Below are 14,850 nucleotides of genomic sequence, written 5' to 3'. Positions count from 1 at the left end.
ATCTATCAGTATATTTATTTATTCTGTTTTTTCCTCTTTCCTGAGGTTCCAAGGTTCCTTTTTTCACTGTTTAATCATTGTGTGCCTTAATATGGGGTTTTTTGGGTTTATTCTATTTGGGATTCACTCAACTTCTTGAGTCTGTCACTTGTGTCTCCTGCTATTTGGGACATTTTTCATGATTATTTCTCAATTATTTTCTTCTGCCCTACCTTTTTTCATCTGCTTCTGAGATTCTCGTTACATGAATGTTAAATCTTTTCCTATTATCACACAGATCCCTAAAGCTCTTTTCTTTGTTTCTTTTTTTTTTTTTCTTCAGTCTATTTTCTCTCTTGTACATATTGGATGATTTCTGCGGTTCTATCTCACTGTTCAATGATTATTTCCTCTTTGCTTTCATTCTGGTCTTGAGCCCATCTATTGAACTTTTTATTTCTAAAATTTCTAATTGAGTCTTTCTTTTTCAATCTTCTATTTCTTTGCTGAGTCTTTTTGTTCCTCTGTTAGGGCTATTTTTTTTTTTTCATTTATTTCTAGCATATCATAATTGCTCATTAAAGCATATGATGACTGCTGTAAAATGTCGGTCAAATAATTCTAACACATCTGTCATCATGGTGTTGTCATCTGTTGACTTTTTTTTTAATTCCATTTGAAATCTTAGGTTCTTGGTATGACTGGTTATTATCTATTGAAATTTGGACATTTTTGTATTATGAGACTCTGATTTTTATTGAAACTTTCTGTTTTAGTTGGCTTTCCCTGACAAAACTCCAGCAGGAAAATTGGGGGCACCACCCTGTTACTGCCAAATGAAAGTAGAAATCTGGTTTCTGTACTTGGTCTCTGTTGACACCAAGGAGGAGATGGCTCCTCAGTATTGTTGGGCTGGGTTGAAAGTTTCAGCTGCCCATCTGATCGCCTCAGACAGTTCTCTGTTGGGAATTGTGAAGGGTGCATCATTGCTGCCAGGTGGAAGCAGAAGTCCAGACTCCCCGTTTGGTCACTACTAGTGACACGTGTGAGAGAATTATTACTGTACAGGTGGAATAAAAGTCTCATTTCCCTCCATGATACCACCCCAGCAGGCATTGGGACACCTTGTTTAGCCTTGCAAGGGTAGAAGTCTAGGCTCCCCACTCAGCCTTTGTTGACTTGGAGGGCAGGGGTGGTGACACCGTATTTTTCTGTGGTGTTTGGCTTGATTAGAAAATTTACCATCTAAAGGTTTTCTGTCTTTGCTAAGCTGCCCTTTTCTTTCCTAGATCTTTGGCTAGAATGAACAGGCTTTTAAAAGGAATTTTTTTTTTCTCTGCACATTGCCAGCTTCTTCACCTCCAAGTTCCTGATATATGAAGCAAAAAGAAAACCCAGGAAACTCACTTGAAACTCTCATTCCTTGAAGTGTCCAAGATCCCTGACCAGTCTGCCTTCTTTTCTCTACCTTTAAGAACTTCTGCTTTTGGAGATTGGAAAGACAAATTGTAGACTTGGCGAAAGCAGCTGCAAAAACTTTTTGATAAATATCTTATAAAGAACTCTCTGAACCTACTGTTAAGAAAACAAATCAAAAATAGGCAGAAGGTTTGAATAAACATCTTACTAAAGACTATATACAAATTGACAAGCATATGAGATATTCAATTTCATTTGTTATTAGGAAATGCTAAATGAAAACACAATACCTCTATGTACCTATTAGACTGTCTAAAATTAGATGATTAACCATACCAAGTGTTCACAAGTTTGTAGAGCAACTGGAACTCTCATAATTGCTAGTGGGAATGCAAAATGATTCAACCATTTTAGAAAACAGTTTTGTGATATCTTCAAAATTAAGCATACACCTACCATATGACCCAGTCATTCTCCTAAGTGTTTTCCCTAGAGAAATGAAAGCATATATCCATTCAAGTACTTGTACACGAACGTTCATGACAGTTTTAGCTGTCGTATCCCAAAACTAGAAACAACCCAGGTATCCATCAGTAGGTTGATGGATAAAGGAATTGTGGTGTATCCACACAGTGGATCTGCAATGACTGCTCAGTGTTTGCCTAGGAGCAGGCAGGGTGGTAGGAAGAGATTACAAAGAGGTGTAGGAAAACTGGGGAATGAAAGTATCTTTATTATATTGATTGTGGTTACGGTTTCTTGGGTCATGTGTCAAAATTTAACAAATTGCATACTTTAAATTTCTGTGATTTATTATATGTCAGTTATACATCAGTAAAGCAGTTTTAAAAATATAATGATGCATGCCACTAATTGAACAAAGTAATACTGAACACTCTATATAGCTTGACTTCTTTTATCCTCACAATTCAGTAGATTAATATTTTTGTTCCCTTTTAATTTTTTATTGATAGAGAAACTGAAACTTAGGTTGAAACTTGTCTAACTTAGCACACTAGTAAGTGAAGGTGCTAGATACATGTACAGGTCTGCCTTTACTCTAACTGCTGTGCCACACTGCCTTTCATCCTTGTTCAAACATGATGAATACATGTCGTGTTTCTCCTGATAAATATGTGTAATTTAAGTAGATAAGCATATTTTTTTCAGTGCAACTGGATACCTCTTCTTTGGTAACACATCTCAGAATTGAGAAATAGAAGTTAGTTTGAGAGAATAGGAAATAAAAAGGAAACTGAGACAGGAAAGAAATACAAGACCAAACCACTGGTTTTCAGATGATAACCAATGATCTCTGACACGTTTGCTTGGCCTTCACTTTAAAATCTTAGGCACCCTAATCTCTGCTTCTGCAACAGAATTCACCTAACCTGTTCGAACGTCTTTCACTTGCAAATTCTACATGTAATTCAGTAGATGAATTTCAAATAACCATGTTATTCATTCTGCTTATGATAGAATAGAAGCTCTCACAGCTCCATCACTTGTACTTTTTTAATACTTCTCTCTTACAATGGGGAGAGAGCTTTTAGGGACAAATGGTATTGACCAGTTAACTAAGTAGCTGCTGGCGTAACTGACTAACTGATAGAGGCAGCCTATCAAACGTATTTTTGCAGTTTCATATTGTCTATATGTACATCTTCATGTGATTTTTTTAAATGATTTCTTTTATTCCCCCGTCCTATTTTTCTTCACTTTGCCTTTTATCATTGTTTTCCAATTTGCCTGGCCAGCTATTGACACCTTTACCTAACAGCACCCAAAAAAAATGGATTGTCAGCCCAGACTCAGAAATGAAGAAGTTTAACCAAGAGCTAGAAGCCATTAAAGATAGTCCTTTGAAATTTCAGGATTTTTCTTCCTTTTAATACATTTTATCTTTAGTCTGACTCTTTTATTTTTCCTTTTCTCAATCACAATTTTAGTTCTCTTTATACAGAGTCCTCTGATTTTCTTTAGGAAATCTCATGTACACGAAGACATCATCATATTGAGTTTCCCAACTGTTTTAGTTTACTAGCTGCTGGAATGCGATATACCAGAGACAGAACAGCTGTTAAAAGAGGAAGTTTATTAAGTTGCAAGTTTGCTGTTCTAAGGCGGTGAAGATGTCCCAATTAAAGCAAGTTTACAAAAATGTCCAAATTAAGGCACCAACAAGAGGTTACTTCATTCGAGAAAGGCTGATGAAGTTCAGGGTTTCTCTCTCAACTGGAAAGGTATATGATGAGCATGATGATGTCTGCTAGCTTTCTCTCTAGGCTTCTTTCTTGTTTATGATGCTCCCCCAGATGCGTTTCCTTCTTCATCTCCAAAGGTCTCTGGCTGCATGGGCTCTCATGGTTCTTGTGGCTCTCTCCAAATGTTTCCCTTTTTTAAATGATTCCAATAAGCTGACCAAGACCCAACTGAAATGAATGGAATCACATCTCCCTTTAATCAAAGGTTAATACCCATAATTAGGTGTGTTGCATCTCCATGGAGATAATATAATCAAGTTTCTAGCCTAATGTGTTGAATGGGGATTAAAATAAATGGCTGCCTCCACAAGATGGATAAAGATTAAAACATGGCTTTTCTAGGGGACCTATTCCTTTCAAACTGGCACATTCTACCCTCTGGAGCCTAAAAAAGGCATGTTCACATATACAAAATATATCCATTCCAACAAAGTATCAGAAAGCCTTAAACCTTTTCAGTAACAATACAAATGCAACATAAAGGCAGAAATGATACAAAGTCTCAAAGTTAGTTACGGGTATGGTCAGTCCTAAGGCAGAATTCTCCTCTGGCTCTGGACCTGTAAAACTCAGAACAAATTATTTCCTGCCAACAAAGGAGGGGTAGTCATAGGATAAATACCCCCATTTCCATAGGGAGAAGTTGGAAGGAACACAGGGGTCACTGGATCCACACAGTTCAAAAATCTGCAGGACAAAATCCATTAGATTTCAAAGTCTGCAAGTCATTTATCTTCGGGGCTTTACAAGGTGGCAGTCCCACCCTTTTCAAAGGCCTATGCAGTGGCCTCCCTCTCCCCGAACACAATCTTGGGGGACATTGGAGAGACCACCTTTTTCTCAGCCACACTCTCTCCAGCATTGGGGCCGTACCCGGGCTCTCTGCCATCTCCAGGGCACATGCCCACCTTCTCCATGTGGTGGCAGCCAGGCTCTCCCCAGTCCCCGAGGAATGTGCTTCACCCTCTCCAAGGCCTGAAGCACCCCAAGACTTCCACTGCAGCCAGGCGGAAGGCCCACCGTCTGTCTTTGGGACACACTCACCCACTCCAAGTGTTTGGGTAGGTTTGCTTTCCTGGCCTGACATTTCTTGACTTCAGACCTTAGATTCCATAGTTCTGCCTCTCAAGTTATTTTACCTTTACTTTGTCCTTTTTCTGGGATTTTTAGTCCAAACTGGCAGCAGGTGAGTTGGTATAGATCCCACAGCTCTCTTGTTGGCTTTCTATGCAGTAGGCTCGGATCATGCCCATCAGACAGAAGGAGTTTCCATAAATTCTTCCTGGATAACTCCATCTCCAGTCCTGACTTTCTCTGAAATGGCTGACTGGTTCCACATTTGGTTAAATCCTCATAATGGGGCACTATTCTCTGGGATCTCCCTTCCTGGAAGCCCAGAACTTTCCAGAACATCAATTTCTGGTTTCTTTGTACCCAAGAGTTCAGTTCTCAGCTTATCTCTTGCCTGTCTTTCCTGTTGCATTTCACTACAAGATGCAAGGAAAGGCCAGGCTGCACTTTCCACATTGAATTTGGAAATCTCTTTTGCTAAATATCCAACTTCTTGGCTTTTAAAATCTGCCTTCCAGCCAAATCCACTAGTCGGTTTTGCCAGGTGATCTGCCATTTTAGAACAAGGATTACCTTCCTTGCAGTTTGCAATAATACATGCCACATTTCTGTCTAAAGCCTTTTTATAAGTATCTTTAAAGTCCACATTTCTACCAACAGTCTCTTCAGAGCATTCTAGGCATTCTCACAACTCTTCCAAAATCTTCCCCTTATCCGTTTAAATAGTCATTCAAACTATTTGCAAATACTGTCTGGTATTTGCAAACTGCAGCAGTACCCAAACTTCTCTGGTACCAAAATCTGTCCTAGTTTGCTAGCTGCCAGAATACAATATACCAGAAACAGAACAGCTTTTAAAGGGGGGAATCATTGCCCTTCCCACTACATGGGGCAAGACATCCATGAGTGAAAGCCTCCCTGGCGATGTGGAAGATGACTCCCAGGGGTGAATCTGGCCCTGGCACCATGGGATCAACAATTCCATCCTGACTAAAAGGGGGAAAAGAAGTGTCACAAAGATTCAGTGGCAGAGAGAGTTCAAATAGAGTTAAGAGGCTACTCTGGAGGTTGCTCTTACACATGCTCCAGTTAGACGTTGTATCATAACCTGCCAAACCCCAACCAGGACCATTCCAGTCAATCCTAAAGAATGCCTAGGGCAATATGTAAGATTCCTTAAGGGTTCCATGTATTAGTGTAACTTTCCAGAAACCTACAGCCTCCAAATGGGTCCCTGGACCAGGTCAGTCCTAAAATCTAGAGGGCCCAGCCTCTCCAGAACATCAGATAGTTCCATCTCCCTACCCCATATTAGTGTCAGACCTTTCCAACATGAAAAATTTAGAATGGCCATAGCCCAAACACCCCTAAAGAGAGGGATGAAAGATCAAAGGTGATGGTGGAGTTATACAGAGAAGATAGGATTTAACAAATGAATATGAATGTTCAATCATTAAATTGATATCTCTTTTAGTCTCTAGTATCTTAGAGCAGCTAGAAGTAAAAACCTAAATTGTGTAATTATAACCCATGTCAAACTCTGAAATATGTTCTACCAACTAATTGTGCTGCTGTGCTTTGAAATTTATTGGTTTTTTAATATCTATGTTAGTTTTCACAAAAAAGAAGAAAAAAGTTGATTAAGGTGAACAAAAAATATTAAAGCCTTCTAGCTTCCTATATGGTGGAACAACTAGAAGGAAAAATCTGAGAGGATCGAATGTAGCCCATGACAAACTCTGGGATCTGTCCTGTAACTACTTGTTGAAGAGTGCTTTGAAAACTATTGCTTTTTTATTTCCTTGCTTTGCATATATGTTATACTACACAATTAAAAAGTTTAAAAAAAGAAAAGTATCACATACCGTATTATGTAGATAGATACATGGTGACCTGAGTTTGTTTTTTTTTTTTAATTGTCACAGGAATAAATGAAGAAGAGGAAAAGAAAAAAGCAAAAAACAAGGAGAAAATCAAATTGAAAAAAAAAAGGAAAAGGTATTTTTTTAATCTTGATTTTAAAAAAAGCAGGAATAAGAGTCTAGAATGGATTACAAAATGTTATTTTTCATGTGTACTTCAGTTAATTGAATATAGTTTTTTTTTTCTTGAAGGGAGTTAGCTGTTGCGCTGTTTCCTTAAAACAGTAAAGTATTTGTCAAGAATCTAAAGTAAAGACAGCACCTTAAATCTGTTGTTGTTGTTTTAACAAAGCAAGGTATGAAAAGATAATAGCCCTCCTCTTCTTTTTTTTTTTTTTTAAAGAGAGAGGGAGGAAGGGAAGGAAAGACAGAGAAGGAAGGAAGGATGGAAGGAAGGAAGAAAGGGAAACATCTTGTTTTTATTATATTTTGTTTGTTTGTTTGTTTTTTTTACATGGGCTGGGGCCGGGAATCGAACCGGGGTCCTCCGGCATAGCAGGCAAGCACTCTTGCCCGCTGAGCCACCGCGGCCCGCCCCCTCCTCTTCTTTTATGTATTCTATTTGTATTTTAAAATTTTACGTTTTAGAATACCAGCCAAACCTTTACCTGGACCTACCTCATATATGTAAAAAAGTTGGAGCTTAAATTTTTTCATGGTAAGAAATTAATTAATAGAATTTATGTACTTATAAAACTAAAATTTCCTTTAGCTCTTTCAGAACCTTCATCAGCCACCTATAAATTTTTGCTATTGACTCTTGACAACTAACTTTAATTAACAAAATAGTTGAGAATTAAGAGGGAGCTTCTGCGCTGATTAACAAATGCAGTTTCATTTATGCTAGAATAAATATAAAACGTAGCCATTTTTTGAGGCATGTGGCATGGTTTTGCCTGGTTTGGGCTCTAGTTCTCTCACAATTACTGTAAGTCTGTTTTTGTAGTGCTGTCACATTGTAGTTTTCATAGAGCAATTAGTCCATACATTTTAATACCTCAGATATTTTATAATTTGGAAAAATTAGTTCAATTGTTTCGAGTCAAATAATAAACTAAAAGCTAATAGGAAACTAGAGCTCAGGATTTCTGACTCTAGTATGTCTATGGAATCATTCTGCTCTAGCACCATAAAGTGGGTGGGTTCCATTTAGGAAAAGTAAGATTCTTTGTTTTCTTTCAAATCTTAAATAATTGTTTTATATTCATAGATCATTTATGCAGAACTTGCTGTCTTGGGTCTCAACAACCTCAGATAGGGGCTGAAATGAAATTAATTTTTCTTAGGACACTCAGCATAGATAATGCCACCTAACTTGCTGTGCCAAAGCTTAATATTTTGCTTTTAAAAATCAAGAGCCCAGGACAAGAAAAAGTCAAATCAAAAAGTATAGGCAGAGAAGAGGTGCTAGTCAGATTCCAGAGGTCAAGTCAAGCAGAGTTCTTTAAAACAGGAAAGCAGATAGTATCTGAGAATAATAGAGCAGAAGAGGAAACAAGAGAATACAAGAGACTATTACTTCAGCAGATGGTCAGAGATCTTAGTAGTAGACAAGGAAATAAAAGGAATCTAGCATTTCAGATAAAATTAAAGACACAGCATCACTAAAGAGGTAGGCAGTCAAGGAATTTACAGGAGTCACCAAAAGACACAAAATAGCCTTAAACTAGCAGACTGTTGTCTGCTGCATTTACTTTTTCTCTATGTTTTTGACAAGTTTCTAATGTTCAAATCATTGAACTCTAGTGATGCTTTGTTTATTTTTAATTAACTCAGTTTCTCTTTTGTCACAAATGAGTTTTGGATATACGTATATAGTGTTACTTATATATGATTTTAGCTGGGTTTTTCTGATTTTTCATTTTCTCTTTTTTTAATTTTAGAAGAATGAATTCTACTGTTTATTTCTCTTTAGTATTAAACTTAGAAAAATAAGATAAAATGATAAATCATACTATTTATTTTTATAAAGTATTCATTTTAAAGCATTCTTTCTGTAAATAATGGAAATTAGATTGGAATGCGGATGTGTTCATCTATATCACTGTGTCTGTAGGGGTCAAGTATTTTAACTTGAAAAATCAAAAAAATTAACAAAAATGTTTTTGTTTTGCTAATTCCCGGTTTTCATCCATTTATATCAATGTAAAATTACAGCCCTTTTTATGTAATTTCATCCTTTTGTAGTTCTTTTAGAGAATATGCTAGCAAGTTATTAATATATACACAAATGAATTGTTTCTATCTTTAGGTTTAGTTAATCCCACTTTGTTTGTCTTATTAGATTTTAAAGTGTAGCTATAACCTGAAAAATTTAAAACCACAGAAAAAGTATTTCATCCTTACTGAATTCAATTGCTAGAGGGTGGTGCAACGGTGGCTCGGTGACAGAATTCTCACCTGCCATGCTGGAGACCAGGTTCGATTCCTGGTGCCTGCCCATGGAAAAAAGAAAAAAAAAAACTTGTTGCTAGAGTAAGCAGAATATAGATATTTTCTTTGTGAGTTTCTGTGACCAATTTGCACAGATTCTGAATTCAGCATTTTGAGAGAATACAAATATATGACACATTTCTTTTTGTGTATACTCCCACCTTGTTCCAGGAGGTATTTAAGGCAGTTCAAATCCTATTTAATTTGCCTATCAGCCATAAATGCAATCAGCATGTGTTATTGTCCATAGGTCTTATTCATCCAGTTCCACTGATGAGGACACTTCGAAACAGAAGAAACAAAAATATCAGAAGAAGGAAAAGAAAAAAGAAAAGAAGAGCAAGTCAAAAAAAGGGAAACATCACAAAAAGGAAAAAAAGAAGAGAAAAAAGGAAAAGCATTCTTCTGGCCCTAATAGTTCTGAAATCTCCAAAAAGTAACTGAGACTTTGGCATAAGCCATTAAATTTTAAAATGTGTTTTTAAAAATTATTTGACCTTAGAATTTGCTATATAATTATGTTTTGCAATAAATAACAGCCCTTTCCATATGACATTTTTTCATATGTGGGACCATTATCCCTCTAGAAATACATTTTTAACATCTTATGATTGGAAAGTACTGAATCACTTGATAGTCATACCCCAATTATGGACCTTAGTACATACCCAAACACCATTTTTGGTATTTGTGTGTGTGTATGTTTGGCTAAGTTATTGCTTCCTAAGTTGATTATAAAATGACTTTACTACAGTCAGCACAGGTAATCTGCCTAGCAGTTCATGAGTCTCGCTGAATCAAGTGTCGGTCAAGGGATGAAGCTAAGTAGGGGGTGAGGCTTTCCTCTTGACACTTAAAAGTTTAATAACTTTATATACTATTATGTAACATATAAAGAGAGTGAAATTCTTCACTGTTGTTTTTAAATCTAGGCTTTTTTTAATGTTTTAGGAGATGACACTTCTTTATTCGTCTTGTGTAGGACTTTTTAGTGAATGATGTCTGCAGAAAGATGATAAACAAACATATTTATAACAAAGTTTCACTGTTTTATGAAATGTAGAGTTTCTAGCTCCTGCCTCTTTTGTTTTGTAACAATTAAAATATTTCCTCCCTGTTTAGAAAGATAAGTGTACTTCAGCGTATTAGTTAGTCTCATAGATGATGCTGTGGTGATAAGAATGTTTATGATAGACTGTTGGATTGTCTTGCAAATGTGCCATATTGGCATGTATTTAAGCAATACCTCAAAACACAGAAATTTTTGTTTAGGAAGACAGTGAAATCTTCATTAGAACTGATTTTTATGTTTACTCTATTCAGTATGTAATTATGAAACTTGTTTCTATGAGTAATATGGAAAATTTTTATAAATATGAACATATATGTTTATTTTGTCAGAAATAGTTTGTATGTAGTTTTGAATCAGGTTTCACATGGAATCTCTGGTTTCATAAATAACCAGTTTGGGATGTTTCCAGTCTTCTCCTTCAGTCACAAACCTCAGGAGCAGTGACAAAAATTTAGAATTAAGACTTTTATTCTGTGCTTTTTAAAATTTAAGAGCCAGGGAGTTGCATCATGAAAGCCCTTATATATAACAGTGGAAATTGTATATGGCTAAGCATTTTCCAGCACATATTAGCAGGTTTAAATGTTTCTTAGATTTTAAATTTCAAAGTGATCAAGCGTTACTTATTTAGGTATGTATTCCTTATACCCATTATGTTAAATACTTATTATTTTGTAGCAGCATTGGAAGTCAACTCAATATCATGATACAGCACCAAAGATTGAAAGAACCTCAGAGGGGTGCAGTTAAAACTTTTCAAATTGGTAGCCCACTGACGGGTCTACAGTTGAATTCACATGGTGAGATCAGGTCAGTGCACATAACCTCATAGGATGGAAAATTTGCTGATTCTTCTTTCACCAGCTCCCTAATTGGCATGTCCTCAAAAAGACTCAGGGAGCCTCAAAACACCTTCTAACATAGGCTTACCTGAAGGTCATGCTCAAATTCTCTTGCTGCATCCACATCCCTATATTCTAGCATTAGTCAAAGAAGCTCTAACACTTCTCGCTTGTCCGTAACCCAGTTTAGTTATCTGGCCTTTCAAAAAGAAACGGTTTTGTTTAACTAATTCAGTCAGTTATTTTGAGAGATACAGAGCTACTAGATTTTTAAGGGTTTATTTTGCCTTTGCTATTATTTTGTGAAAATACAATGCAGTAACCCTTATTTCTTTGGTTATCAAGATGAAAAGTAAACATAAAAAAATGTTTTTGTAAAAAGAGTGGAAAATGGTACAAAATGATGGCTTTATCTAATTGAGAGTGTAACATACTTAAAAATGATAGTAATTATAGTGAAAGTTCATCCAAATATTTATAACTTTTATTTACTTCTGTTAATTCTAGAGGTGACAAATTGGCTCATTAGATTTGTTTTCTGAAGGTGATACAATGAATAATTTAGAAAATTATATGAAATTCAGTCTTCATTAACTAATACAGTATGCAAATTTAAAATTTTTAATGCTCAGTAATTTCTCCCTTGAGATAATCTTGGAATTATTATTAAGTAACTTTCCCTTGTTATTAGCACAGTTTATGAAATACCTCATGTGAAGAAAAATCCTTTATTTTTACTAAAATAATTTTCTTCTTAAATGACCTTGTTAGTATTATTGGGATTGGATGCAAACCTCACTGATAATTTTTAGGAGAATATAAATGAAATCTTATTACAGGCAGTATGTAGCAGAACGAAAACTGAATTTAATTCAAAGATCAAAATGACCTGACTTTTCTAACTACTTATATGACCTTCAACAAAGTCATTTAACTTCTCTGGGCCTTAGTATCTTTCATCTATAAAATTTACCAAATTATCTCTGAAATCTCTTACAATCTTTAATATATATGTTTATCAATATTTTAGTAAAATTCAAATAATATTTATTTTAGAAATTATTGTATGTAATCAGCTAGTATTCTTTGTTGGTGAAGGTTGAATTAATGATTACAGCTATTAAGAACCTTCGAAGTTACTCAGTTCTTTAAGCAGATAATTTTGGGTTCACATCATTAACCACCCTATGTCATTTTCACCGGAAACAGACAGAATTTGCTATGATTTGCATCAGTATGTAGATTATCTGAACACTGCTAGGCCATTGCTTTTGGACTGATAGACCTATTCCCCACACAGTTCCCCCTTTCTATTCTCCATATCATCTGTTGGCTAAAATCTCTCAAAGGTATCTCCAGTTCTTTACACTTAGTACATCTCTATTTATATCTGGTTTTCCTGAGGCCAAAACACACCAGTTAATGAGGAGTGAAACGACTGTATGGGTCTGTATTTGCTGCTCACTTTACCTAAGAGTGTATAACCCTAGTCACCTTCTATTGCAAACTAAGCTGAAGAGTCTTCAGTAGTGTTGATTCCAATGCCATTGAGTCCTTTCTTCAGCAAACATTTATTGAATACCTAGCATGCCAAGCCCTGTGCTAAGTACTGGGGTCACAGAGATAAATGTGGACCATTTATCTCCCTGAAGGAGTTCGCAGTTTAATTGATAGGAGAAACACTAGAACAGATCATTATATAATAAGCCCAACAACTGCCCTAACACCATCTTAGGTTTATAGGAACACAGAGGGGTAAACTAACTTAGTCTGGAGAAATTAGAAGTGGTTACCTAAAGAGGTAATGCGTGGATTGCATTTGGATTGAGGGTGAGAGTTGGGGGTTCTGGCAGAGTGGGTGCAGTGAATGAAGACCACAAATATAAAAAACAGTGCTGGGTGCCAGGAAGCACCAACAATCTGGTGTTGCTGGTATGTCATATGAAACAAGAAGTGGTAAGAATTGAGGCCACCTTTCTAGTTTCTTGGGAACAAAAGGAAGTCTTGTGGTCCATGTTTGGAAGCTTGGATTTTTTAATCTATAAGCAATGAGATGATGTTAAAGAGTTTTAAGGAAGAAAATAATTTATTGGAGCTTTGTCCCTTCCATTTCATAACCCAGTTTCTAAAATCCACAATTTGTAATAGGTGATATTGCTCTTATTAGAAGGCTACATCAAAAATAATTTGGTTCCTTTATGTTCTATTATTTGAACTCTTTTTCTAAACCCATCATTTTTTCTAAGACATGATTATGGTTACCAAAAATGACACAGTAACTTAAGCCTCCTAAAAATTCTTCATCAGACCCATCTCCAGAATTATATGTATATGTGCATACTTTGAACTTTGTTTTTCAATTTAATTTAGGTTATTTTGAACTGGCTTAAAATACAATTATATCACTGTGTTAGTGTTCATTAAGTCCAAATAAATATTTTAAAAATATTTTTAAATGTACAGACTGTGCCATAATTGATAAGGCTTCTTGCTTTTAATATTTTGTCTCAGTTGCTTCAAAGTTAGAGAGAAGCATAGCAGTAGTCTGCTAAATGACCCCTGTGGCTCTCCCTCAGGTAACCTAGCAATAAGCTGGCTCATCCGGGAGTGCTTCAAGGACCCCAACTGACAGTGGTCTTTGTGGGCTGTTGGCATCCAAGAAGAGGTTTCTTATGCCAGCATGGCAGTAACCCCAATTGTGAAGCCCCAAGATCTTCTGACCTCAATTGTTTCTTCCCTGCTCCTCTAAAAAATATGCAGGATGGCAGAATCTGAATTCCCTTCCTCCAGTGTAACCAAGATGCCTCCAGCCATACCCAGCCTCAGAATGCCTCTCCCCTATGATGGCAGCATTCTGCTGACCTGGAGTCTCTAAGTTTCCTGCTCCTTGTGTCCTTCATGACATCTGCTCTTGCCCTTGAGCAACAAAAGCAGAACAGTACTAGTGCCTTAAACCACACTTTCTCAACCTAGATTTTCACCTGAGGCAACATCTAGTTAGTAATATAATTATTAATATCTGTACATAAAGATAGCCAATTTTCCGGGTTTTTAAATCAAAGTTGCATCAAAAATCAAGAAGCAGCCACAAAAACTTTATGAGCTTTCACAAAAATACATGAAAATTTTTTGATTTTATGACCATGTAAAGTCATTTTTATAATGGAAATGTTTTAACTTTCAAAATTTACATATGCTATATGTAAGCAATTTAATATTTTTGTGTTGGTAAAGATGTCAAAGTATTCTTTTTGAATGTGAACTCCAACTTAGACAAAAAGATGTAGTAATGATCTGGAATTGCACTGTTGATACAGCCACATATAGCTATTTAGATTTTAATTAATTAAACTTTAGTTCTCCAGTTGTACTAGTCACATCTCAAGTGTCCCGTAACACACCTGGCTAGTGGCTACTCCACCAAATGTAGATAGAGAACATTTCCATCACCATGGAATTTTCTACTGGACACTGCTGGTCTAGAAGATATCCACAGTTCTTGGTAGAAATTTTGATCACTTAGTAATCAAAAGTTTCTAGCCTTAAACTTTGTATGCCCAAGAATAATAAGGCATTCTCTTTTTTATATATCAGACCGGAGAATTTGTATGTGGCACATTTTTAAAAGATAGTTTTCCAATCATGAAAACATACCACAACACTGTAGATGTGCCAGCTGAGTATCTGTCTGTAAAATTAATCTCTTTTTCGTATTGAATTCCATTATACAACCTTGTCTGTGTTCTTGAAATCACAACTATGAATAAAAATCCTTTAAACCAATTATAATTTGCAGAAACTGTAGTTTTATTTCTGTATATCTGGATAGTATTACTGTGATAGCGTTA

General features: G+C 35.9%; 1 protein-coding gene across 1 annotated transcript in view; it reads left to right on the top strand.

The window, feature by feature from the left end:
- The window catches only part of SREK1IP1 (SREK1 interacting protein 1), a 57,999-nt gene extending 43,214 nt beyond the window's left edge, over window positions 1-14,785 (top strand). The window contains exons 4-5 of the mRNA XM_077117301.1: window positions 6,659-6,731; window positions 9,339-14,785. Of these exons, the coding sequence (XP_076973416.1) occupies window positions 6,659-6,731; window positions 9,339-9,528 (263 nt within the window). The 3' untranslated portion in view covers window positions 9,529-14,785. The remainder of the gene's footprint in view (window positions 1-6,658; window positions 6,732-9,338) is intronic.
- Window positions 14,786-14,850: the final 65 nt, after the last annotated feature.

Source organism: Tamandua tetradactyla, chromosome 9, assembly GCF_023851605.1.
Source record: "Tamandua tetradactyla isolate mTamTet1 chromosome 9, mTamTet1.pri, whole genome shotgun sequence".
In the NCBI taxonomy this organism is placed as follows: domain Eukaryota; kingdom Metazoa; phylum Chordata; class Mammalia; order Pilosa; family Myrmecophagidae; genus Tamandua; species Tamandua tetradactyla.
The sequence above is the reverse complement of the archived record's forward strand: the minus strand, read 5'-3'. Positions and strand labels throughout refer to the sequence as shown.